The sequence below is a fragment of the Anguilla rostrata genome, chromosome 13 (assembly GCF_018555375.3).
Source record: "Anguilla rostrata isolate EN2019 chromosome 13, ASM1855537v3, whole genome shotgun sequence".
Classification (NCBI taxonomy): Eukaryota; Metazoa; Chordata; class Actinopteri; order Anguilliformes; family Anguillidae; genus Anguilla; species Anguilla rostrata.
The window spans coordinates 16,076,234-16,103,439 of NC_057945.1; the positions used below are offsets into that span (position 1 = coordinate 16,076,234).

The 27,206-nt window shown below is 41.5% G+C and overlaps 1 protein-coding gene across 1 annotated transcript in view; it reads left to right on the plus strand.

The window, feature by feature from the left end:
* LOC135237871 (copine-9-like) overlaps positions 1–27,206 on the plus strand; it is a 96,902-nt gene that overhangs the window by 42,960 nt on the left and 26,736 nt on the right. The window contains exon 7 of the mRNA XM_064305410.1: positions 24,725–24,788. Within this exon, the coding sequence (XP_064161480.1) occupies positions 24,725–24,788 (64 nt within the window). The remainder of the gene's footprint in view (positions 1–24,724; positions 24,789–27,206) is intronic.

Here is a 27,206-nt window from a genome sequence, read left to right on the forward strand (position 1 = left end):
GTTATTGTTTTGCCTCAAAGAGAAAACCTACTTGATTATTGGCAGTGGTTTGCATCCTAACACAAACCCAATGGGGCCTGAAGGTATGCTAGGATTGGGCTGGATATTGGGCCTATTTTTAGCTTGGTGATGTCGGGTCAGATCAGGTACAGTCTGGCTGCCAACCCAGAAGTTTACAAACAGCGGCATAGCTTCTCACACTTCTGCTGTTCTGCTATTTGTAAAAGATTGACAACAATGGTGTAAAGCTTCCAGTTTTTGAAATGTACCGTTATGCTCAACTAGCAAATTAAAACAACCATATTTAACCAAAGGAAAAAACGGCACTAAAGCTAGCTGGCTAGCCTGTTCTGATCATTAAGACAATTTCTATATAAATAACTCTTCTATTTTAAAAGCACTCTTTTTGTAAACACATACTGAAACAAAGATAATGCTCCTGTGCTGTTTGAGGTGCAAGTGACAAACTTAAATGTCACATTTAACAGAAGGAAAAACATGTTTTAAAAATCTGAGTGAAAGCTCACATGCGGCTGTTTAATTTGATAGTTGAGCATAACGGTACGCTAAAAAACTAGAAGCTTTGCTTTCTGCCTTTGTTGTCAATCGTTAACAGCTGGTGGAAGTGCTGCTCCCCCTGTTCTACGATCGCAAACACCCATTAGCAGCTTTCCTGTAGGAAGCACTGTGTTTTTTGTATTGTGCCGTGTAGTGTTGTTGGCTTATTTCAGTGATTGTTAGGGTTTAAAATTTGGCTACAGCTTGTTGGGCTGGTTAGGGTTGGGTCATAGAGACATCAAGCTTAGGCGGTTTTGGCCGAAATTTCTTGCCTGATGTAGTCCTCTAATATTTATTATTGATGTCGTTATGACATCTGCTCAGCATTAAGGCATTTCAGTTTCCATGCAAACACGCCACATGATCACAGAAGAAAAAGGCAAATGATTATTATGCTTTAAGAGAAACATCCAATAATCGTAGATATGGTTTAGCACCCAGTGATGTGTGTTACTGTTGCAGGGTGTGCTTTTTAAGATTCATTGGGTGAAATGCATTAAAATGTCAATGGTATTGCAAAACCGCACCCAATCGTGTGAATTCATATCGATATACCGAAAAATACAGTTGGCAATACCTGGCTAGGCCATACAGCCACCCAGCCCTAGGCACACGTGAACGCTCCTCCAGTTTTGGGATGAAGCCTCACTCTACTCTATTATTGCACACAGTAGTACACTGAAAGACAGGGTGTCTCACCGCAGCCCCGCGGAAAGTGTGGGGTTGTGGCTTAGGCTGACTCCCGAGACAATGGCGGCTAGTGGCGGCTCTCCAGTTCAGTCTGAGTCTGGCCTGCTTTTCTCATGAACAGTGGGGGAGTCTGCATTAAAGCCTTGACAACAGGGCTTCGGTGGTTACAGCTATGCATCACAGTGGCACGGGGTATTTCTGAGTGTGCCGCTCTGTGGTATTTATGTGTTTCTGGCAGAAGGGGAGAAAACGGCACATTAAGGTTACAGTGCAAATTGGCATGGCGTGCTGCACATTAAGATTGTGTGATTGGGTTGGACTGGGTTCAGTTAAAAAGATTGCTTTTCGTTAACTGCAGTAAAATATGAATATTAAAATCCACGCGCATGTTTCATGGCATGGTAATTACTAACAGCACTTGAACCACTATGAATGTGGTTTTAGTTATCAATGCAGTGTAGGATTAATAGGAAAAATAAAAGAAAAACATTTACTGCACTGCATAATGACAGAGAGCACCCAGACTGAGCTAAACAAAGGTTTGGTCAAATGTCAGATCTAAATGATCTAAATATACCGCAGCTTCATTAGCGTAACCTAAAATTGAACTTAAATTTGTTGCACCTTTATTTTTTGGTCTTCTCACCTGAAAAGATTCTGGTTCTTTCAAATGAACCAAAAAATATTTGGAGAACCTTAAAAAAAATATAGGTGTAACAAATTGAAATTAAAATTTTAGGTTCATCCAATGAAACAATTTTTTTCAGTGTGCACTGCATTGATTTTAATGTAGCATTTCTCTTATGGGTAGAAACACATAAAAAAATTAATAGAGGTTTACAATGCGCATTCACCACTGAAATGACGACTGAGGACTGGCGAGGTGTTGGTAATTTGAGGTGCCTGAATCTGCAGTCACATTCCACACTCAGAAGCAGAACTCACCCTTAAAAGCAGAATAGGCGCTCAGCTGAAGAGTAACAAAAGAAAATAATACATTCTAATTTACCAGACCTCACTCCGGACTAACAATAAGCTGGTAAAATGTATTCCAGAAGATGCTCAGAAAGCATCCTTGCAGTGCTTTTCTTCCCTCACAGAAGGGGAATCACAGCAGCCTAAGTAATTGGAGGTGGTGGCAGTACAGCCATTGGCTTTTGAGCGGAGCAATACTTCAGGTGGCCGTTACAAAATGGGTCACATGCAGAACCCTTTATACAAAAAAAATAAAAAGTGCATCATGGAATGCTGCTCAAATCACTGATAGGTTTCTATGGTAACCGAGAAGACTTGCCGTTATGAAAAATGATCAGGTGAATGTTTTTTTAAAGGGGAATTCCACTGTAAAATGAACTTCTATTTGTGGAGGAGTAGCCGTCCTACTGATTAAAATTAGCTCTTGGCCAGCTCTCTACCTCTACAACAGGCGGGTACTTACAGTTCATGGACGGACGTCAGACAACGCCAGTCACAGGTTGCCACGCCCACAAACATAGGGGCTGAACATTATTAGTTGGCTGGAGAGGAGGTAACATTACTTGCTAGTATGCTAGCCACTAAATTAAGAAAATCTTGGTTTATGCAATAATTTCAGTTTATTTTACTGCTAAAGGTCTAATAAAATTAAAATGCTGCTTTGGTGGGGCAAACTACATTGATTTAACATAACTATGATTTGAATAACTGAGAACTGACCTGTACCAAAATTTAGACCTTTTGATGCCAATATCTTTGTACAGACATTGTTTTGGCCAGCCACACAGAGATAATCAATTCCTTACGCCTTGATTAAATGAGCTCGGTTAAATTAGCTCAATGGTGATTTACGGCGGAATTCCCCTTTAAGCATGATATTTCAAGAAATAATAACTTGTGAGGTTGAGACCTTAAGTTAAAGTGAGGACTAAAGAATCAGTAGGCTATCCTTTCCATACAACAGGCCAGAACTGTTAACAAATATAAAATAAGAACTGGGCCGTGTTTCACAAAGCAGGATTCCTGAATTGTGAGCTGGATAACTGAGCTGACTAAAACCTGAAACAGCTCTTTTTACTGCAGTCCATGTTCTGGATTTCTGGGCTGCACTTTGTTCAGCACAGTTATCCAGCTAACAGTAATCCGACTTCATGAAACAGGGCCCGAGGGTATCAACTATCTATTCTCTGTTAGCTCTATTCTCTCTATCTCTCTTTCCTCTAAGGAATGATTTGATAGTAGAAAGCAAGACTCAAACAGATGAGAGTGTGGAGGGCAGCTGTCACTCGGTGCCAGGATATGACATTTCAGACAGATGAGAAGAACTGAAAAGGACAAACTCTTCCACACAACTGCAGTAATGCAGGTCCAAATAAAGAGCGAACTAAAATATCCTCCACACTCCAGCAGTGCTGCATAACTGTGTAGGTGATTTCCAGCCATGATACACTTAATAGAGATCTCACCACTCCTCCAACACAGTCCAAAAGTACATCTCTTACATCCAATGAAACGGTTGCATAAGTTCCCTGTGCAAAGACTTCCAGTAGTTTTAGACTCATCCTGACAACTGCTTACATGCTGTTGACTTAACATTCTGACAGAATTCAAACTGATCCAAAAAAAAAGGTTGAAAACCCAGTCTGAACAAGTAGCAAGTCAGTCTGGTGTTCCTTTGAGAATCTGATGTGGCACAAGGTAGGATGGGGGAGGAGGGCAGAGGAGAGGGGGGGGGGGGGGTGTGGAAGATTCCTCTGTCGCAGGCCTCCCAATAGGTCCAGTCAACCATGTGACGAGTAGTTTCTCCTAGCAACACGCCATCACGGCCTCCTGCTGGCTTGATTGATTATTTCAATGACAGCACGGCTATAAGTGCAGTATATATTTTCATTACTGATCCCAGGCTGGGTGCCCCATGGGGTGGTGGGCGTGTGCCCAGACCCCACGTGTTCAGGGCAGCCGATCAACGTGATTAATTCAGCATCCAGGAGATTTATGCCACACACCACTTCACTATGCCCCTGATTGAAAAATGAAAAGTTTTCCATTATTTAACAGGTAGCCGCCTCTGACCTAAATAAAAAAGGAGTCTGAAATAGAAGCAATTTTTTTCCAATTTATTTCCATTTCTCCCCCCCTCTCTACAGCCCCCTCCATTTTCCTTTAATGACAATGGCAAATTCAAAAAGGAACTGTGCAGCTCCCAGTCCCTCGGGTTCCAGATTAGAAATACAAATTACTTTGCATAAAAAGTCTACAAATCATTTGGGATATTTTTTTTGGGGGTGGGGGCAGATGGGGTGGGGTGGGGTGGGGGGAGGGGGTTTAATCTTTAACCAGGCTGAGTTGGAAGACTGGGAGACAGGGCTCTTGAACCCATGTACAGTGGTGCATCTCCATATCCCGATTTCACAGCTGTACCAGGGAGTTGCATGAGATATTTCATCAATGGTGTATGCCCTCAGGTGGAAGGTCCGTCCAAGAAAAAAAATGGCTCTTGAAAAATATATTTTAAGGATTTGAAATAATGGATCTGTCTGTCTATCCATCCATCCATCCATTTTCTTCAGGGGCAGCACTACACAGGTTCTGAGGTGCGAAACACAAATACTGAAAGAGAACACCAACACTTGCAGCCTTCAGCTGCAGCGCACAAACATACACCAACCCTGAGGTGCAGATCAATACAAACAAGGGTGGCTTAATTACAGAAATGCATCATACACTGCTCAGTGTCCTGGAATTCTCCCCATTGTTTGCACCAATTAAAGGGATAGGTGATTTTATAGGGTTTTTTAATATTATCAGTCTCAGCATATGTTTTCAATGGTTTCTCTGTGTGGATATTTTAGATATTTTGAGGTTGTTTTGTCATTCCTATTTGTTAACTCAAAAGAAGCTTGTTCAGAGACGTTGATTTTAGAGGCAGTACATATGAACTGATTTTATAGCATTTACTGCATACGCAATGATAAATATCAGTCTGTTTGTTGTGGCAGTACTTTTTTCTTTGACCGCAGTGGGGTCAGGCTGGATGTGGCATAGAAAATACAGTGAGCTCCATCATGTTTGGGACAAAGACATTTTTTTTCCTTTCTTGATTTAGCTCCGTACTTCACAATTTGTAATGAAACTATTCACATGTGGTTAAAGTGCAGATTTCATTTAAGGGTATTTTTATACATGTGGAAATTACAGCTCGTTTCACATAGTTCCCTAATTCAGGGCACCATGTTTGGGACATATTAATGTTATGTAAATGAAAGTAGTCGTGCTAAGTACTTTGTCGCATGCTGTGACTGCAGGAAGTGTGTGACCCACGTGACCCATGTGTATTTTCTCTGGTGATGCTCTGCATGGCCTGTACTGCAGCACATCTTCAGCTCCTGCTTGTTTTGAGGGCCAGTTGCTTTATGTTTTCTCTTCAGCATATGCAACGCATGTTCAGTTGGATTCAGACTGGTTGAATGAATGACAGTTAAGAATTTTCCAGTTTTTCCTTTATTGCTTTAGGGATCATTGTCTTGCCCAATGGTTTTGGTGACATTTGACACTTGGACTTCAGCAAAACGGTTCTGTACACTTCAGAATACATTCTTCTGCTGTTATCAGCAGCTACATCATCAATGAAGATTTGTGAGCTAGTACCTGCTGCAGCTGTACATGCCCAAGCCAAAACACCCCCAACACCATGTTTCAGTTCTTTCACCATCTTAAAAGAGATGTTATATAAGATGGCGACTTATTCAGGAGTGCATTGTAGACAAATAGTAGGCAGTGTTGCTCTCTCCTGATATTGAGTGAAGGCCAGCCTACCTTCTGGTAGAGAACACTGTGATGTTCTAAAACCATCACCCAGAAATGCTGAGGCCACTGTAGTAAACTGCATCAAGAGGCTTGTAACAGATAGTTATACGTGCATGTGTTGGGTTACATGAACACGCATTGAGTGTGGATGCGAGCTGAGATAGAGAGAAAGCCAATGAGCGGATGGCTGGCCAATGAGCTCTGTATACTGTTGTATTAGTTGTACCCCTTTTGTCATTGTAATAAAACACTGATGTTGCACCATCAACTGGCCTGGCTCAGCTTGTAACAATTCAGGCTTCAGAGTAGGTACTGTTGGATGGCAAGAAGTATGCTGCTTTCCAAATATTAGAAATACTTCCAGCAATGATAGCCAGATTAAAAAAATGAGTTAATGGGGAAGCTATAAGAGGTGCAGCCGACAACAGAAGTCTTGATTCAAGAGTATCAGCACCAGTGGCTTTTTTTGGGTTGGTGGACAACAAAGTTTCTAGCGCCTCATTTACAGATAGCAGTCTCAAAGAAAGGTTTAGCTCAACATGACTGCTTATGAGTCTTTCAACCATAGTAATCTTATGAGAAGTTTGCTTTTTCAAACAAATTACCTGCAGAAATAAAATATTCATTAAAAGCATTACATATTTGTTCCTTTTCTGATACGGTACTTGAGTCATGAATGAAATAATTAGGTAATGAAGAAACCTGCATACGGTTTAATGCCTTAACCCTTTTCAAAAATATTGCAGGATTACCACCACAATCAGGCAAGTGCTTTCACAGAGTAGGATGAATTAGCATTTGTAATTTCTCTGGAGCACGTTCTGCAGCCGCCTGAAAGTTTACCAGTCCTTTGGGGATTTTGATGCACGTGTTTTTGCCCATGCCTCATCCCTCAATTTGAGTAAGTTTGAGAGCTCAAATGAGAGCCAAATGAGTTTCTATTTTTAACCCTAAATTTCTTAAAAGAAGCATGCTTATTAGCAAAAAGCTATTAAAAAATCAGAGAAATTGCTAAGAGCTAGCTAAGGCTCTGGGATATCACATATTCTATTGAGATCACTGAGAAATAAACAATCTAAAAAGGCCTGTTCACTACAATTCTTAAAATCTCATTTGACATGAATACAGAATAGGAGCTTTGGCTTCTCGATTCACTACAATAACTCCTCGGACTAACAGATGCAGAGGATAGCCAGTCAAGGTTCAGATCAGAATTTTCATGCAGAGTTAAAATTGTGCTAGGTTATCAATAGCACTACAGGTAACCCTGGGAGGGCGACAAACCCCCGCAACAATTATGGATTCAGCACGGTTCAGTGAAATACTTAATGATAAAAACTCAAATTATTTTTATACAGATTGAGATTGCAGTACAGATACAGAATCCCCCACCTCTCGTTGCTCTGTCAGATCTGTACACATTACAATCTTTAAGAGCAAGATGAGGGGGTTCCTTTTGGCCGCCGCACATATCTCTTGCCATCACTCTGATACAAGTCAATCTTGGTCTCCCTGTCCACAAGACATTTTTCAGGAACTCTGCAGGCTCTTTTAGGTACGTCTTTGCAAATTGTAACCTGGCCATCCTGTTTTTTCCCCGCTAACTAGTGGTTTTGCTGTGTAGCCTCTGTAGTTCTGTTCGTGAAGTCTTCTACAGACAGTAATCGCTGACACATCCAGGCCTGTCTCCCGAAGTGTTTCTGATCCGTCGGACACCTTTTTAGGGGTTTTCTTCAGTATGGTCATAACTCTTCGGTCATCAATTATAGAGGTCTTTCTTGGCCTACCAGACCCTTTGCGAATACTGAGCCCAGCAGTGCTCTCTTTCTTCTTAGTGATGTTCCAAGCAGTTTTGTTTTGGTAAACCTAAGGTTTGTCTCTGACTCAGTTCTCAGCCTCTCTTCATTGACTTCATTGGCACAACTCTGTTGAAAAACTCCAATAACTCCAAAGGCAATCAAAAGTCTAGAATCAGACTAGAGACTGAAAGCTCCCTCATACCTGCATTATGGAAGCAATTGAACACAGCTGAGGGGCTTTCTATAAAATGTGTTCTAATTTCTACATGGTGCAACCAAAGTGTATAAAATACCCTCTAATAACAGCTGAGAATCTGCACTTTAACCACACGTAAATGCCTGATTACAAGTATAAAATTGTGGAGTACAGAGCCAAATCAAGAAACAAATGTCTTTGTCCCAAACATTGTGGAGTTCATCCACGTTTATTCGATATAGTTCCAATAAATAATAATAAACTATTTTAATGAGTAACTGGTTAATACTGTATATATACAAAATTAACGTCACTATAGAAGCCCCTGTGGATTTAACAGATGCAGACTACACCAAGAATCCAATGCTACTGGGATCAGTATGAATCAGTGTTTTGGTAATTAAGTCTTCTTTTTGCTTTTGTATGCTGTATCTACATCTTGGAGCTGCTAGTTTTTGTATATTTGTGTGTTGCACTTTGAAGCTACAAGTTTTCGTTTTGCAATTTATTTTTGTATTTGTTTTTACACTTCAGAGCCACCAAAAAGAACAGCAGTGATTTTTGATCTAATGTGCAATTCAGGATATGCAGTATTGTGACAGTACTCTTGGGTTCAGCCATATGTAGGCCTACTGCAGCCTGTCACTGAACTGCATTCAATTTATGTTACATTTGATATACTTTTACACAGAAGGACTTAAAACACAGTGCATGCCATAAAGATAGAGTTCACATACTGAACCAAGCTCAGCACTGGACATCTTTTTTCATGTTCTCTGAGGGCTCTTGAATCTACACCATAAATAAAAAGCCCCAGTGTGTGGCCTTGCTTTACTGTGATTAGTGGTGGGTTAGGTTATTTATCTTAAAGCACTAGCACCCATGTTTGAAGAACCTAAGGGGAACACAGCAGCACGGGTTTATTTTTGATCTGATCAGTAAACTGCTGGCGGTGCGTTGCCATGGAGAGAAGTCTTGTGTTGAGCCTGGGCCGGCATTTATTGAGGCGTAGGTGGCATCGGCTGATGGAATGCCCACAGGTGGTGGAGCTCAGCGCGGTTTATTAAAAGCCCGGGCGCGTGCTTGGAAGACACGCCCGTACGGCGGCAGGGGGGAGGGTATAAAAGTGGTGGTGAGATTCCTTGGGCAGACGTGGACGAGAAAAGGTCCTTTACTGAGAAACTTGGCTCTGCTTTTGTATTTGTACTGTAAAAACGCCACATACCCCACAAATAAAAAAAATCGAAGCCCATAACCCCCCCCATAACTTTTCCCATCACCGTCCTTACCAAATACAGACAGTCTTGCAGTGGAGAGGTCTGAAGAGGCCACCACGGCATACTTCTTTCTCCTCCATGGCTTCCGCCAAGATCCGATCCTGCCAATAACTTTCAGTGACAGCTACACTAGTTCCATTAATATTTATATTCCACTTGAGCACAAAACCATCCTTCCTCTTAATTGTATGCAAATGGGAGGAAGTTGTCACTGGATAAGGAATCAGCAGTGAAATTTGTGTGTTGAGTTGGAATAAAAGGATAATAAGTTGATCTACTCAAGCTGAGGTAGTTGGATCCCCCATTTTATTGGGTTAGGTGTTTGCTAACCACTTGGCTGTCTCTCTGGTGTTCAGGGTCCTGTACCTGCATTTACTGGGAGTACTGTTTGCTGTACTAACTGTGCCATATTGAGACAAATCATCACAGTAATTGGCGTCAATAGCCAGACGTATGCCTGAAATGTCCATATTCCTGTCAGTTTGAAGTTTTAACAGAATTGTTCAGTCATTACTGAGGTAATTAATTCAGGTCCAAACAAGTGCTTGAATTTTCATTTTCAAAGCTTACTGAGATTACTTTGAATCCTGTGTGTTTGTCATTTTTCTATGATTCATGACTTTATAATTCATCTTACATATGTGGAAAGCAGACCTCTGAAGCGTAAGGCCCAAGTTGCTATTCCAGGAAATAATTGTAAGGCTCATGTGATCATGTGAGGGTGCTGAGATAGGGTATGTGTCACAGTAATTGCTTTTATTGCCTCTTCATTGGTTTCATATGAATATACCCTGCTGTGGTGAATAAGTAGGAGAACAAGCACATTAGCAAAGCAATATTTTAAGGGAAAGGACAAGCCAGGTCTGTATCTAACTGATCGCAGTGTCTTACCTCTGAGGATCAATATCTTGGTATGCATGGAGACAGGAGTTTTGTTTATGCTCTTAAAGAACAAAAATAAATAAATATGAAATAAGAAGCTGCCAGGTATAATATTTGCTTCTCATATTCATGCTCTTAATAAAATGTGATGCTCTTTGGATGACGATGTGCCTTGAGGTTTAATTAGTGCAGGACTGACGGTTTGTTCTTTTGCGCTGTTGGGCTGTAGGATGTGTTTTTTATTTTATTTTAACCTCCAACAGTCTCCCTTTCACCAAATAGCACTGTGGCAGCCATGTAATGCTTTGGACCTCAGGGACCATCGGCATGTGTGCATTCTCAACACCATTCAGTACCATATGTTAAACCAATTAGAACGGGCTGCATGTTCTGTGAATTTCTGCTAATTGAATGAAGGGATATTTAATGAATGTGGATATTTAATGAATGTGGAGGCTGCACATTATTTTCATACTGAAACAGTAAGCAACCTCACCACTGCTAGACTGTCCAAGGAACCAGCTGCAGTGCTGTTGATAATGGAATCTTGGAGGGGGTGATGGTCAGTTTCAAATTTCTGTCTTTTGTAATTCTCAGGTACGACATTTAAAACAAACGATGCACCTTTACTTTAATCGCTTAAATTCTCAGTTAGGCCTTTCATTTTTCACGCGCTGCTCGGAAAAAAAACACTGTAATGACTTTGCGAGGGTCAGTTTAAGAGACCAAATTGCTCTAGCCGGCCCTATCAGTGCAGAATAATTAATTTCAAGGCAGGGAAAATTGTTTTGTGATCACAGCTCAAGTGAGAGCAACAGAAAAAAGTGTGTCTCAATTTAGAAAACGAATGACCTGCCAGAGATGTATATTGAAATATATGAGGTGGAAATGCACAGTTAAATTGGCTGTAGAGGAAGGTGACAGCATTGTGTTTGTTTCCGAAGTTTATGATCTACGGTAAATCCACTTTGAGCGCTTTCCCCCAGGGAAAATCCAGTCCATCAAAATGCTAATAAAAGCAGTTTGCATACATTGTCCAAGAATGCAGGTTTCCAGTTTCTGCAGTTAATAGACACCTTTCAGAGAGCCCTCTGGATAAACCAGTAAAGACCCTGTAGCTATTATACTAACTCAGTCGAGCTGTCCGTTTAACGTCTTCATCTACTAAAGCTGGGGTGATTGGGTCCCCCATTTTATTTATATATAGGGGTGGCAATTTTGGTGTGTGAGCAATTAACCCAGAATTTTCAGGTTTGATTCCCGAGAGGGGCTCTGTTTCTGCAAGGTACTCAACCCGAAATCCCTAGACCGCGTCATTGTTAAGCGCAGTTCCATGGTTTATGACATGCTGTATCATTCAGCATATGTCAGGGTATTGTGACATCACTGGCTGTGATGCCCATTTGAACAGCGTGAGGGAGCTGGCCAGTAAATCCTGTATGGGAAACACCAAATGGTACAAAAAATATCTGCACCACTTTAATTCAGCCATGGGGTTATGAGATCAAATTTATTGTTTAAAAACTCCAGATATGTGACTTGGCACTTTCAGAAAAAAAAAACACTGGAGGGGTTCTGTACAAATCTAGCAACAAACATGTCAAATTGGCAATACTCTTTGCTTTGTTCTCGCTGCCATGCTTTGTGGTGGGTGAGAGTGTTTCTGTCAAATAGAGTTTGAGTTTTACATTTGTAGATTTGGACCAGTCTGTCTTTGGCTCTCCACAGCACCGTATGAGAATGGAGACTGATTGGTAGTATTTATAGAGGCCCCGGAGAATTCTGGCAGGTCTTCTTCAGACGTGTTGTGGTGCTGTCAGACTCGAAGTGCTTGGTAAGTGTTGGAGTAATAGATATATACAACTGAAAAACAATCTGAGAGTTCAGTGCGTTTAGCTGCAAACTCGTACTTGCATGTACAGTACATGACTCACAATGCTACTAGATTTTATTTATCCACGCTTAAGTTCCAGACCTCAGATGAAAGCACCAAAAATATGACATTTTGATATGAAAGTTTTTCTTGCTCTAAAATATCTTTATCAACCATACTTTGCTTTGTTCTGTTTATCTATAATCCTAAAAGGGTGTCCTTTTCAAAGGATATCTAATCTCTTCATCCATCCAACATATTTTTGAAGTTATAAGCTGTTACTTAGAGGGGAGGTAGGCAAAGATCGCCAAGAAAGACCATCTGTCTCTTTGGAAAGGAATATCTGCAAGTCCTTAATCTGCTTCAGTTACACGATAACACACAATTTAACATAATCTTACTTGCATCCTTCATACTAAAATAAATCTCTTTTCAGTGTTTTCTTCTTATTTTGTATAGCAGTAGGCATCCACAGCATAGGAGTTATACTCTGCAAAAATAGAGAAGGAGCAATAGGTTCATATCTGCTCATTATCTCTGGACTTGTTTTTGTCTACATACTTTGTGAATTGCAGTTGCAATTAATTACCTTTACCGTTGAACAGAGCTGAGGTGAATTCATCTCTGTGAATTTGAATTCTTCAGGGACAAGCAGACCTCATAAAGCCTAGTAGACCTATTATCATCTTAAGGGGCTACATTTATTATTGCACAGGACCTCTGTAAGTGTTGGTTTGTTTTATGATAATGAACTGAGGTGGGGACACAACCTGGGGAAGTCCTTTAAATTTCTGGCTAGGAATTATTCCAGGGTCCCATTTCCTAAATGCTAACTGATTTATCAACTCATGATAAACACAGTGAAACCCTACTGTCAAACCCCATCAGCACATTTAGTTCAGGATTAGATAACTCAGGTGTATATGCTAGTTCCAACCACTTAGCCTAGCTTCATTTTCTGAACATACACTAATAGCTGACTCACATACTGGACCACAATAAAATGAGCTGGATACTCGTGCTCTCTGCAGCTGCAGCTGATGATGAAATAAAATGTCAGATCAAGATATGATTGACCTAAATAATCAAGAGCATGAGTTCACAGGAAATCCTGAAATGGATCAGCTTGTTATAAATTCCAGTTTACATGTATATGCTTTTCAAAATGAGAGAGTACTGCACCATGTCAGGTGTTCACACAATAGCAACTTAAAATATCTTTCTTTTAACTTGTGTACCTTACTGATGAACTGCACTTCCCCTGAAACCCGAACAGTGATGGCCCCTTAGATGATACTAATTACAATAAATATTATACCAACCTTACCCATTTCCTGCAATTGTGTCCCTCATCAAACCTTTCTTTCTCTCACATAAATATGATCAAAATTAAAATAACATTTACAAATGTACAGTTCTTAATGGAGCACAGTCTCACACCAGATACAGATCCTCTGTTGAGTCCTGTGTGCATGTTTTCCGCCTCCTCACCCATGATGCTACCCACCGTGCGCCCAGTGAGATTTACCACTTTACACTATTTGCTCTGGAGTGTGTAGCCATTGTCAGCCCGAGTGAAATCCAGGGCTGTTGCTGCTTCACGCAATCCACCTCAAGCACCAAAAGACCCTGTTCCATCATCTAAAGTGTGTGTCACTACGTTCAGTTCAACAGGGTTCCAGTTTTCTTTCCAGTACACTTTTGATTGCTCCTTCTTTTCTTTTCCTTCTGCCTTTTGGTAGTTGCTATACTTTTTGGGCTTTCAGACCAGAATAGCTGGCGGCCTTTTTGCTACATTACTACTGCTTCTTTCCCTGTTTTTCTATTCCTTTCTTTCTTGGCATACTTTCTTCTGGTAGTATTCTGCAGCATATTCCTATATTTTTATATGCCTTCGGTTCAGAGCCATGCTCATATGACACTGTGGCATCAATCCTTCACAACGTCCAGTCAGTCATTTCACAGTTCAAGCATCAGGCATTTCTGAACATACTCTACTGGACTACAGGCTGTATGAAATTCATGGAATGTGCCATCATTGATCATGTTCTCCATCATTATCCAGTGTGGGTACGTCTACATGTAACTACACCCAGTGTGGTTACGTCTCCACGTAACTACACCCAGTGTGGTTATGTCTACATATGACTACACCCAGTGTGGTTACGTTTGGACATGTCTTTCCACAGAATTGCTTGATAGGGCTCAGTTGTGGAAAAATAGTTTCTATTTGAGGGCTGAAAACCGATGGTTTTCCACCCTCCCTTTAACTGGGAGTCAGGTGTGACAGTCTGACCAATCAGTAGCATTAATTGATCAGTTAATGGCCTGGGAGAAAATAAATTATAATAATAAAGGCATACGCACATCCAAAATTTAGCGCAGGTGCCTGGTAAAAGAGAAGAATAATGCAAAACAAGAGTGTATGTGTGTATTTCCTAGGACCACTTGCATGATGACCGTCCGGTGACCAACGTGTAATGTTACGTATTCCAGAATCAATTAAGAAGGAGTTGCTGATGTGTCACTATTGTCTATTTATACAGGTGTACTCACATGACCACCTTTACCTGTCGAAGAACGAAATGGTCGAAACGTTGTCACTGCTCACAGATTTTAGTTAAATAAAAATCACTTGGGAGCATAATAGCAGTGTGCTGGTATTTTCTTGTTTTGCATTATTCTGAGAGAAAAGAAAACCAGGGCCAGATTAGGATTTGGGGGCCAGATTTGAGTATCTGCTGTCTTTTTAAAATACTTTTTACTGCCCTAGATCTAAAGATAGACCTTAAATATGTCAAAAACATTTATAGCATTCGGTTATCAATCTCACATTTGGCAAATCTGTAAACCTGGCATAGTCTAGATTTGTGCACAGTTTCACAGACTTTCTGTTGGTGCCTGGCTATGCCCAGACCCATCTAATGGGATAAATGCTGCTATTGTGTCAGTTGTGTTTTAATTACATTTTTTTTAAATGTAAAGGTTGTTACATCGTAGATTCTGTAGATCAGCAATTCACTTCTGTGCTTGCTCCTTTCGAACGTGGGTCACATCTAATCCACATTAATTATTGGCCACAACTTTTCCAAGTTGAAAAAGGGTTAAGCTGGTTTTTATTAACCAAACTTAGATATACACTGTATTTTTAGTTAGCCTCCCGGTGTTAATGTGCAAGTTGTATGTTTATACTCTCTGCCACAGCTATGCCTCACTTAGATGTAGCATGTAAGTTTGGTTCAAGTAAGAGCAAACTGTCAAAATGGCTTCCTTTTTGTATGCTCTGTACAAAATGAAGCGCAATACAAATTCCCTCCTCGGGCAAATGGGAATGGAGGCTTTAATTTTACTTTTCTGAAGCTTAGGTTACGCAAAAGCCCTGAGTGCAAGTCCCACTGTGGGGTGGTTCATCTTTGCTCAAATGGATAATTAACCATGGTTCCTTTCCCAACCGCCCTCAGATGTCCCGTCAACCTCTCAATGGGCTGGAGATTTCTTCAGGGAAAGCTCAGGGAAAAGCAAGTTACACAAGTAATCAATCCCTGGCTGCAAAACTCCATCTGCTGCTATCGATGAAAAGCGGTTTCAGGAGTTTCTGTGGTTAATATTATAGGCTCAATGGGTTATATTAATAGCAGTGGTTTCCCTCAGGCTATCGGCATATTTTATTTACGGAGCAAAATAAATTAAGCTCCCATTTCTGCTCTGGGCCTTCAAAGCAAATAATTGAGTTTCAGTGTTTGTATTATAGAGGATTTTAAAAATACATTAACCGGTATTAATGCGTTCATGTTTTATGTTTTAAATGGCTTCGGAAATGGTCGTGACACTGAAGGTTCATTGCTTCCAACATACCTGTATTTGGGAGGTTGGGTTGATCTTAGCTAACATGTCCACAACACATCAAACACGCTTTTGTATTATTTGCATAAAATATCCCTTGTATTAAGTAGGGAAAGTATGGACACTGCAAACTTTCTGTTACTATTTTCTGTACTGGGGCAGCACATTTGATGGTGACTTTAATCCATTTCACCGCACCGTTGGGCACCTATTGAAAATGTGGTTTTACACCTGGTTTCCAGGCTGATTTTCCTGTCTGCCCTACATTTCTATATGAATATATCTGCCTATCTCCCCATCCATCTCTCGACCTTGTCTGCCCACTATCTGGCTATGTGTTGGTGTTTGAAAGCTGTTATATATGCGTGTGGGTTGCCAGAGAGGGGCAGCGGGGTTTGCGGTTGCAGTCTGTTTGGGCGCGTGTGATGTCGGGGCTGATTCTGCGGCGCTTGTTTCCCCCACAGTGGGGGATGCTCGACAGGCCATGGGGCGCTGGGAGACTCCCCATCTGGCTCTTCTCAGCGTACCTGGGGGAGAGATTGCTGGAGATCGCTGGGAGCTATTTTTGTTCCTTCTAGAATAAACAGCTCCTGCTTGCCAACTGTGTGTCTGGGGAGTGCCATTGTATGTAATAGGTCTGACAGAAAACCCTATGAGCACATAAGGGTTTGTCTAAATCCTAGGCATTATTACGATTGATTACGAGAATGATGAGCGCTGTTGTCACCGTGCATGATCATTTTGAATGCAGAACCCATGGTCTAGTCGTGCAGATACGAAATGGAGATGGGAACAATGCATAGGGCAGCTTGAATGTTTTTACAAATACTCTTTTAGCTGGGCTTTAGCTTACCAAACAGTATTCCATGCTGTACATCATTTTTGCATGTGTCACGGGTCAGTCGGGCCATCACTGCGTAATAAAGACTAGGATACTATAGAAATACACAGGTATTTAAATTTTTCTGTAAACCTGAGTAACGTACCACTGATGGTGATAAATCATGGTAACAAATTTTCACCTTATCTAACTGAACATATAGATGCCTTCACAGGATGTGACCTTGGAATGCTACGTTTTGCCCAACCATGCCTTTACTGAGTTTAGATGTTTCATAGAACAAACTCTTTTGTGCCATTTACATAGATTGGTTGAAGCTACACTTTAGCGGATTGATCCAGTAATAAGGCTTTCATTCCCCACTTTTCAGCATTCTACAATGAGAGCAAAGGCTTCTTAGCAGCTTAGGGAAACAAAATCCCTCTTAATCACTTCACTTGTAATTCAGCAGGCATGGATAATAGAATGCTTAGACGAAATCAAAGCACCTGCCATTGGCCGATTTCTCTTACATTATTTATTTACCTCTTTGATTATAATTCCCTGCAAATGTAAATCAGGAAGGGTTATCCAACTGTTCAGCGAAGCTTGTGGTGGTAGTGGTGGCAGTGTGTGTGTGTGCGTGTGTGTGTGTGTGTGGAGGGGGGGTATTTGTGTGAGAGAGAGAGTGTGTGTGCGTGTGCGCACGTGTGTGTGTTGTGTGTGTGCGTATGTGTGAGAGAGAGAGAGTGTGTGTGCATGTGTGCGTGTGTGCACGTGTGTATGTGCACTTGCGTGCGTGTGTATGTGTGCACGTGCGTGTGTGTGTGTGTGTGTGTGTGCACATGCATCCGTGTGTGTATATGCGTGTGTTTGCGTGCGTGTGTGTATGTGTGCTTGCTGCATTGAGAAGGCAGAGAGGAATGTGTCTTTGTAAAGAAATGGATAGCATGAGGTTTGGCTTTCCTTTGGGGTAAGCTCCATATCAACAAGCATGTACTCATAAATATTCTTATGTGCCCTTGTGCAGCACTGGAGAGGCAAACAATTGTATACCTTCTGTGTGACTCTAGCATCATTTTTCTTCTCTGATCTTCCACGACCACTTCAACCTGCCTACTTCTGATAGCTAACGAGGGCTGAGTAACAGATAAGAGCAAATGCAACTGTAGAAGAAGCCCCCATCGATCTGTTGTCTTTCCGGTTCCATGGGAAGGATCTCACTGAGCAGCGTCTCTTTCTCAGAGTCGTTCAGCTGCTTCACGTTATCCAGGTTATTCCAGCCGCTCTCCATGTTAAAAGTGAATGGATTGTGTTGTCTTTCCTGGAGGAGGTGGCGGGGGCAGGTGTCTCGTCTCATTGAAGCTGACGGTGGGGTGTTGAGGGTGGGGGAGGGGGAGGAGGAGGGGGAGGGGGGTCATCCTGCGAAGGGAGCGAAGGCTCCTCCTTCAGTGAGCCCTCGAGGGGCTCTGTGTCTGAAGGGCTCAGGTGAAGGGGGTTGTCCGCTGTCTCCAGATACTCACTGTCCATCACTATCTGCTCCGCTGGAGCTGCCAGGGCAACCAGCGCCAGGCAGAATGTTGTTTACTCCCGCAGCTTAGACCACACAACTGCCACGGAAGGGTCTGGAGAAAGGCAGAAGCCCCCAGGGCCGGGGTATCAGTGAAATGTGTTTGGTTCTGGTTCTGCCGGATTTTTGAGTGTCAGGTCATTTTATTATCATTCTATTATCCATAATCAGATTGTGCCTCACGTCTAATAAGACCACATTTCTCTTTGTCCTTGACTTGCATTTTATTTTTTTTGTGATCCATTGTATTTTTCCAGCAACAATTTCTATGCATGGTCTTGAAGAGCTACAGTCACCTCCAAAATGATTTTCACTCTTGATAAGGATAAACAAAAAACACCCAGTTTCAAAGTTCCCATGTCGAAATGGAAGTAAAAACGAAGATTTTTGGCCACACACATCAGCAGGGGGGTTTGACATCTCAGGATTGTGTTGAAACAGACGTACTGTAATACCTACAGTGAAATACGGTGGTAGATCCATGATGTTATAAGGTGGGTTTGCACCCCTGCAGCTCTTGCTGAGGTCAATGGATTTGTGAACCCCAGCAAGTACTAGCAATTGCATTTTGGCTGTAGTGAATCTGGGTGTCAGTCATAACCTTGTGAGACCTGGCAGAAAAAAAAGTTTAAGTATTAAAATGTTTTGACAAAATACACGTGTCTTGTGTGGTAAAAACACGTTGCAGTGAAAAGATTTCTTTAATTTTTAGTGATTGTCACTGAAGTGTAGGTTTCAGCATAATAGAATATATGGTTAAAAAGATACAAAAAATGACGAGAGATCAACAGATTAACTGATTAACATTTTGCAGATGTGTTATTGTGGTGGAGCACTGAAAGGGTTCAGCTCAGCTATGTTACTGTGTCTGTCTCAGTGTCAGTGTCAGGGGCAGTCTCTCTATTTCCGGCTCTGGGTGGGTTCTGTAGCCCTTTTTACAATGTCTTAATGAAGCTGTTTTGGTATTCAGCTTTATCTTCTCCAGAATTGAAAGCATGCAAAACTGGAACACTGCCAATGAAATATTGAGGAACGGAAACCATTCATGTGATGCCCTCCCCCTCCCCTCCCCTCCCCCCCTCCCCCCCCCCCTGCATATTTTGATGCTTCTCCCGTCCTTTTGAGGCAGGTTCGATATCGGGTGTCGAGAGAAGCGCGGCAGAGTGATGGGGGGAGGGGGGAGGGGGGTTTTAGACAAACAAACAAACATGCATAATGAATTGTCCTTGTTCTGAAAAGACTGATGTTGGTGTTTTATCGCTCAGACGCTGAAAAAGTCTAAGGGGATGTGCACGCCCCCCCTTGTGTTTTCACATTCTTGTACATTCCGAGAGGAGAGTATATTTTTGTACCTGCCTGCCTGCTGCAGTAAATGAGTCTGACAAGCTGTTTGCATGTGTACTGTCTACATCTTGTGACACACTCACCTTGCTCATGTCCTTGACTATTCATGCTAAGATCAGGTGTGTATTTGTATCTGAAAGTGGAAAGTTACATAAACTCCACCCCCCAACCCCCTAAATATGTCCTGTTTGCAAGATCAGTGAAAACATACTCAAAGCAATATTATGCAGTCCTAATATATTCTCCAGTATTTTTCATGTGGTTGCACGTCGTGCTTTTGAATTTGTTCTTCAAAACCCTATTGACCGATTAAAAATGACACACTAATTTGATTTTAAAATGTATCACTAGCAAGTTCACAAGTGTCAGTACACTAAAGAAGTGGCACAGGGAAACCAAGTGTGTACTTTATCCAGTTCCCCTGTGCATGCCTAGTAGTTTCCAGTACTGCACATCAGGGCTTTTGATGGCAGGGGTTATGTCTCTTTTAATGCCTCTAATGTCATTTATTGGGAGACTGAGCCGTCTTTCTTGCTTCTCATTTGATTCTTGCCGGAACTCGGGAGACGGAGCTGTCAGAAAGTCTGCCTAATTGGAGTGTGGCAGGGCGAGGTGGGGTCGGGGGGAGGGGGGGGGGGGTGGAGATGTAAGACAGCCGAAGCTGAGCTTGACGTATTTTGCTCCTGCACCTCTCTCCCCGTCTGCGGGTTTGGAGGATGAGGGTTTTTCATCACGAGCCGGAATAAGCGAGCATGGCAGAGTGTGCCCCGTCGTCCGTTTCTGTGCATCAGGTGTTGAGGCCGGGCCCGTCGGGGACACGTTCAAGAGGGCACCCCTTAATCAAACGATTTTATTTATTTATTTTTATTTTTTACAGTTTTACAATTTTTTTCTCTCTCTTTGGGTCTGTGACAAATAGCTGTGTGGTGGAAACGGGACAGCCGAGGCACGGGCGAAATTGGAAAGCTTTATTGTGACAGACACATTTGAGGTACAAAACACACCCTGGAGACCCTCCGACTGTGGCTGTGGGACAGATCTGAGAAGCCTCTGCCCAGGAACTGTTACACAGTGAATGCAAAGGCCTGACAGCTGGCCAGCGTGGAAAATAATCATGACATGGGCTGAAAGAGAGCTGTGGAAAAAGACAGAAAAGTGTGTTTTTAAAAGTGTACTTTAGTGTACAAAATTTAACAGTCACGTATAAAAAGTTTTTAGTTTAAGCTCTTCGCCATTTCAGATGCTCCTCTTCCTTTTTCTGTGGCAGTTCATCGCTGATGATCTTTCAATTCCTGGCAGGTCCTTCTGCAGCAGTGCATCCAGGAGCTTTATTAAAGTGAAGTACCTTTAACCTTGTGTCCAGGCCTCCTCCCTCTGTACCGGTGAAAGTGTTCTAGCCCTGTAGACTCTAAAGTCCAACACCATAAATTGCGCAAATATATAAATGGACACCGTGCCATTTAGGGTGTCAAGGACAAATGCCTTCAGTCCGGCCGAAATGGCTTTTCCTGGCACAAATTGACAGAGCGGATGTCGACTGCTTTGTAGATGTGGGCTGACATGTCACATCTTGGTCTGACTCTCCAAAGCAGATCTACCCCTCAAGATCATTAATTTTCATTGAATTGATTGAGTATGATTGACTTTATGTTTTTGAAACATTGATTTTTTTGTCAGGGAGACAGCTATTATCACAACTCTTGCTTTGGTGGCCCCAGTACTGTTGTATTCTTTGGTACAACACCAAAGGCCATGCAAAAACATTACAGAGAAAGCATTGAGTTCCTGACACCTAAGATCACTCTGATTATTGAAGGACAACTAGTCCTCAAATTCTCTGTTGACAGAGTATTGCTCAAAGTATTTACATGGATTCCAGTCCGGGCATGGTTTCTTGCCTTTACCACAAACATTGCCTCTGGATCCTTTTCATCTGGCAAATCTACGCCTGAGTTTCCATCAACATTTCTCATCAGAATTCTATCAGTCTGTGAGCTGCCTCCTAAAGCATGCTGGGTAGCAGGTGGAAATAAACTGTTATTGAATCCTGATTTCCAGAACGCAGGACTTTTCATTAATAGGCTCTTATTTCTTGTGAAAAGTCATTACGCTATGACTATGAAAACTCACCAAACTGTTCTTGAGTTGTTTACCTGATGCAAATCATCTCACTATCAAACTCACAAACATAATAGTTACATATTTATAGACTTGCCATTGTTGTTTTCTGTGCAATGTCCTTCCTGTAATAGATATCATTTTTCCCAATAAGGAAGAGGAAGTTTTCAAGGTTCCAACCCCACACCTTACAGTACATTACTGAAAAGTCCAAGCTGTCTTCTTACAGAGCCTAAACTTACAGTAGGAATTAACATAGCCGCTTGTGTGCGCTGGGAGATATGCTCAAACACAAATGCATTGAATGGCTGGGTCTCAGGAGTGTCTAGCTAGTGAATAATAATGTACAAATTTTCTGTCATTGGATTTACAGTTACATTGAACTATGATCGCTAGATAGCTTTACCAAAACAAAAAATATGAATAATAACTGCCACGTTGTGACATACAAATTTGGCTTCTGACATGCATTCTCACATACATCCATTACATGACGATCAACTTGTTTTCAATGCTCACCCCGGCTAGATTCGCAGATGCAACTGGTTCAGTCGCCGTTTGTTAGCAACACCCTACCTTTTCATATTGTTAGCTAACATTGGCGAACACAACCGGTGAACATAAGCTAACAGAAAAAATAAAAAAAATGTATATATTTGCAAACATTTGCAAATGTTCACCTTGTTGAATGCAACTCTGTATAATGTGTACCAGGATTTATACCACTTGACATGAATCCTCATTAGAATAATACATATACATTGTACCTGCTTTATTTTTGTATTTTGCATCTTACAGAAGACCTGGTATTGTGGGTTATTTATATTTATAGGTATATAGGTAACTGTGTTTTTTTTGAGTATCATGAAAGCTCAGATCCTTGGTTGCTTGCTGGTGCTTGTGAAGCACAATTAGTTGCAAGACAGTAGTTTTTATTGTCCTTTTTTTTTTTTTACCAATTAAGTAAATGTTAAATATCTAGTTGCATTCTGATAGAAGTGATTGTGTGCTAGAAGGATACAGATATCTAGATAATCAGATTGGATGACAGAGAAGGATGTGTGTGGCGCTGCAAAGATCAGAAATAAAATATGTGATGAAATGTGATTCGCGATGGTGATGGAGGAATGGTGTCAGTTTTAGCGATTGGGTTACAAAGGGTTAAAACATGAAGAATTCCCGCGAGCACGGAATCTTGGCTGGAATTTCTGTGGCTGCTTTTGAGACATCGAAATGCGAAGAAGGTCGCCACTGAGATGCAGCGCATCAAGCCAAGTTGGACAGCACTCATTTATCACGGGATTAATCCGAATCCTCTCCTGATTGGGTTTCCTTGTTTATGAAAAAAATGCATTGATTGGAAAGGCAGAGTAAGGAACACACAAGGTGGATTAATTATGTTTTAAATTGCTAGCGTGTGGGCTGCTGACCTGTCTCTCACGTTGCATACATGTGATATGCGATTGCTGCAGTTGAGGAGGGGGGGGGGAGGCGGGGAGGTGGTGGTACCCACAGGAAAATCGCTTTCCTCTTCGTGTAATACAATCACAGAATGAGCCGGAGGTTAGATTTCTCCACAGAACTAAGGGGATTCAAGGGCATTTTAAATGGTCTGTCGCCCACTAGGTGTATGCACTCAGCAGAATGCATCGTTGTCGTTAACATGTTTACATCCTGACACAAAATGTATGTTCAAGAAGACATTTCTCAATGTGTAAAACAGCCCCATGTCTGTAGAATGCCTACATTTATGACAGTGACGCTCTGTCTGTATCTTGTAAAGACAGTCAAGCTGTGACTGCATTTACATGCAAATGGTAGACCGTTCAGGGTGTTCTTTATGAGTCAATGTTTAGCCATATAATACCAGGCAAGTAAATTAGGTATTGAGGAAAGATTTTTAAAGCAAGACCCTACCGTTTGATATGAAGCTGCTTGAAAAGCTCTAAAGGCTGTACTACATGCTAAATCATGTCTCTTTAGACATGCCTGTAACTCGTCTGCATATCTATTCATGTGAATAGATAGATATGCAGACATTAAATTGAATGCATTAGGGATTCCCCTTTCCATTCCGGCAAAAGCTCCCCATTGGATAATATTATAATTATACTGATCTTATTTCCCTCATACATCATGGATCATGGGATGAAATTCCATTTTAATACATAGATGAATCAGCCTGGACGATAATGGCCTTACAGTGTGACACGAGTGTTAAATGAAGAAATAAAATGTCTTTTTGAAGTGAAAACTGCAAAAAGAGGATGCCAGTATAGCATTAGTACTTTAACAGTTTCTTATGATGATGGACTGGTACATTATATCTGAATATACAATGAGAGGAAGAGCTAAAATATTACTGGTTTTGTGTCTCTACACAGAGAACTGACTGATTTGGAACCTGTGCACATCGTTCTGTTTTGTCTTTCTTTCCACTAATTAGGAGTCTGGATCTGCTGTGTGTATAATACAGTCTTGGGTATATAGTAATTGTGTGTTCAGCCAGCAGTCTTGACCTATGGGTCACAATCTATCTCTGGGATTCTAAAAACAGTCTCTCTCTCCCTCTCTCTCTCTGTCTCTCTCTCTCTCCCCCTCCATTTCTCACCCCCCCCTCTCGCTCTCTCTCTCTCACACACACTCACTCACTCACTCATTCACACACTCACACACAGATGTCTGTACACATGAGCTCACAAACAGACGTCTGTACATGTGAGCTCACACACACTTGCAAACTAGTTCACACATGGGCTCTCAGGTACACACACACACATGCACGTACATGCATGCATGCACTTAAACAGAAATACACACACGCATGCACGCACACACGCACACACGCACACACGCACACACGCACACACGCACACACGCACACACGCACACACACAGCAGATTGTGTCCAAGGTGAGCCGTATCTTTCTGCCCTGATTCGTAACCTGTTGCTTTTTTTTCTCCTTTTCCAGTGGGATTCCAGGAAAGAAATGCGGGACCATTATATTTACAGCTGAGGAGCTCAGCAACTGCCGGGTCTGTACTGCGCGGCGAACTCATTTGCATGGCCACATGCATGCATACTGTACACACCTATGCACTCCCACAGTGCTCACATAGAGTCACCCCCCTGAAGCTGTACACTGTCATAAACGCTCATGCAAATTGCATGAATACTGTATATATACACATTTACTCTAAGTACACTTATGTACGCAAGTCATATTCATATGCAGTGCTTTCTTTAGCAGATCAATTAGTTCAGTATGAAAGATGGAGCACAGCAGGAGGCGAGACCTGAGGTGCTATTTGAGAGCGAGAGGTTAGCGACCAAAGAGTCCACACGGAGAATTCCCAGAGTTTTTTCTCCTCATGTCCTCTAATTGATTCCTCGTTTTCTGCCTGAATGCATGTTGCAATGTCTTAGCAACTGGTACCACCACCTTTGTATTATCTCTTTATTTATTTATCCTTTCATTTTGAAAACAAGATGGTAGGTTGTTTGTTCTTATTTCATTTCTAATGGAATTTTGCTTCATTGTTGAGTAGGCTATATCTTAAAACCTTGTTTGGAAAATACATTTTATAGCCCACTTTTTCTTTGCTAAATTCTTTTTGCTTGCTAAATTCTAAATATTTTAAAGATCGCATGCCTGTGTTGTATCAGTGGAAAATTTCTTGATCAACCTTTGAAGCATATAAGCCACAGGAGGACACTACCCAGTGATTCAGTTGAACAAATGGGGTCTCCCCTGCCTTTACCTCTGCCCCCCCCCCTTCCCCGGAGGTACCCAGGCCTCCTCCATGCTGTTCTTGGTAATGCAGAACTTTCAGGGAATGATTTCTTAAAACTTGAAGTGCACAGCTATATATCTTCTCTTGAACTCCATCCTGGAATCCACACATTCCTCCCTCTTACTGAGCACAAATGAGAAAGTGTGCCTGCATAATGAAGATGCAATCAGCCATACATATTAATGAGTTATGTCCTATTCTTCTGCTTTAGCAAAACCATTTGAATTATGAATCAGCCTCGTGTTCCTCGGTGGGTGAATGATTGTTGAGGCTCAGTTAGGAAGGGACATGTTTATCAGGGCCATGATTAAACAGTACACAGTGCGGAAATAGAGAGAAGTGCTTGGAACTGATTAATCGCAAAAATTCTGCCTTTGGGGTTGATTTCACTTTGTAATTATATTCAACTGTTATGCTTTTCTTTGGAAATGCAACTTGATTAAGGAATCACCAAAGTTAACTTATCAAATTGTGTATGTGAAGAAAATTACATAACACATGAATTTATCCCTAAGTCAAAAACCTTTTTTTGAATGAATCTGGGCCAATGTAGCCTCCAGGCTGATGAAAATGAATCTAACAACTTTAATTGTAACATTTCTGCTGCCAAAATTGGGTAGCTCAAGGTGATTTGGGGTTTCCCTTGGTTTTTATGCATGCCTGTTGATCTGCGATTATTGCATGAATTTTGAATCGATCGCTTTTCTAGAAGGGTAGAAACCCTGCCCCTACCAGCACTGCCTCAGCAAAAGTCTCATGGGAGAGACCAGAAGACCTCTAGAGGTCAGAGGTCACAGGTCAGGATAGAATAGATCCTCCTTCAACTGAATAACTGGGTAGCATCCTTCACTTGCCACCACTGATGTGGGGGAGGCGATGTGGGTGACTCCAGTGGGCATAATGCAGAGCGACTTTCATTTCACTCTGCACAAATTCACAGCCTGGTGTGGAAGGCATACGCCATGCTCCTTGTTCACGGTCAGTTTGGTCGTGTGTGTGGTGGGAACCTAAAGTAAGCATGCAGAAATGGATTTCTGCACCACTGAACTGTACTGCACAGCCGTACCATCTGTTGTGGAAAACATATTACTGCATGTGTCAGTATAAAATAAACATAAAGTCTGGAATATAATGCATAATACATAACTTAACTTAAACAATGTCATTATTGCCTCTTTCAGACATATAATGTGCACAGATGGTTGTGTATTTCAGAATAAAAATTAAATTTTAACCATATTTACTGCATACAAAGCACATGTTCGTATTAGAAAGGGTGTATGTTTTATCGTATGCAGAATATTCACAGGTTCAGAACCAGCATGCTTTCACACGGAAGACAGGGTTTTGCGTGTGCATTATGAGCATTAGGGAGAAATTCAATCAAACCTCAGAGTGGCTGAAATCTAACAAGTTTAAGCAAGTGAAACATATCTTTATTCATATCTTAAATAAAGAATTTATAACAATTCCATGGAGTCAGACTGGATGGTTAAGACCAAAACTCTTTGTAGTGAAACTGACTTCCTCTTGCTATGTTGTGATAATGCCCCCTTTGGTTTGAGAATCACAACCATATAACGTAAATGAAACCTGCAGCCATGGGTGGCTAATACTACTGAACGACTGGGTCTGCATCTTTTTGCTTTCAGCTAAATA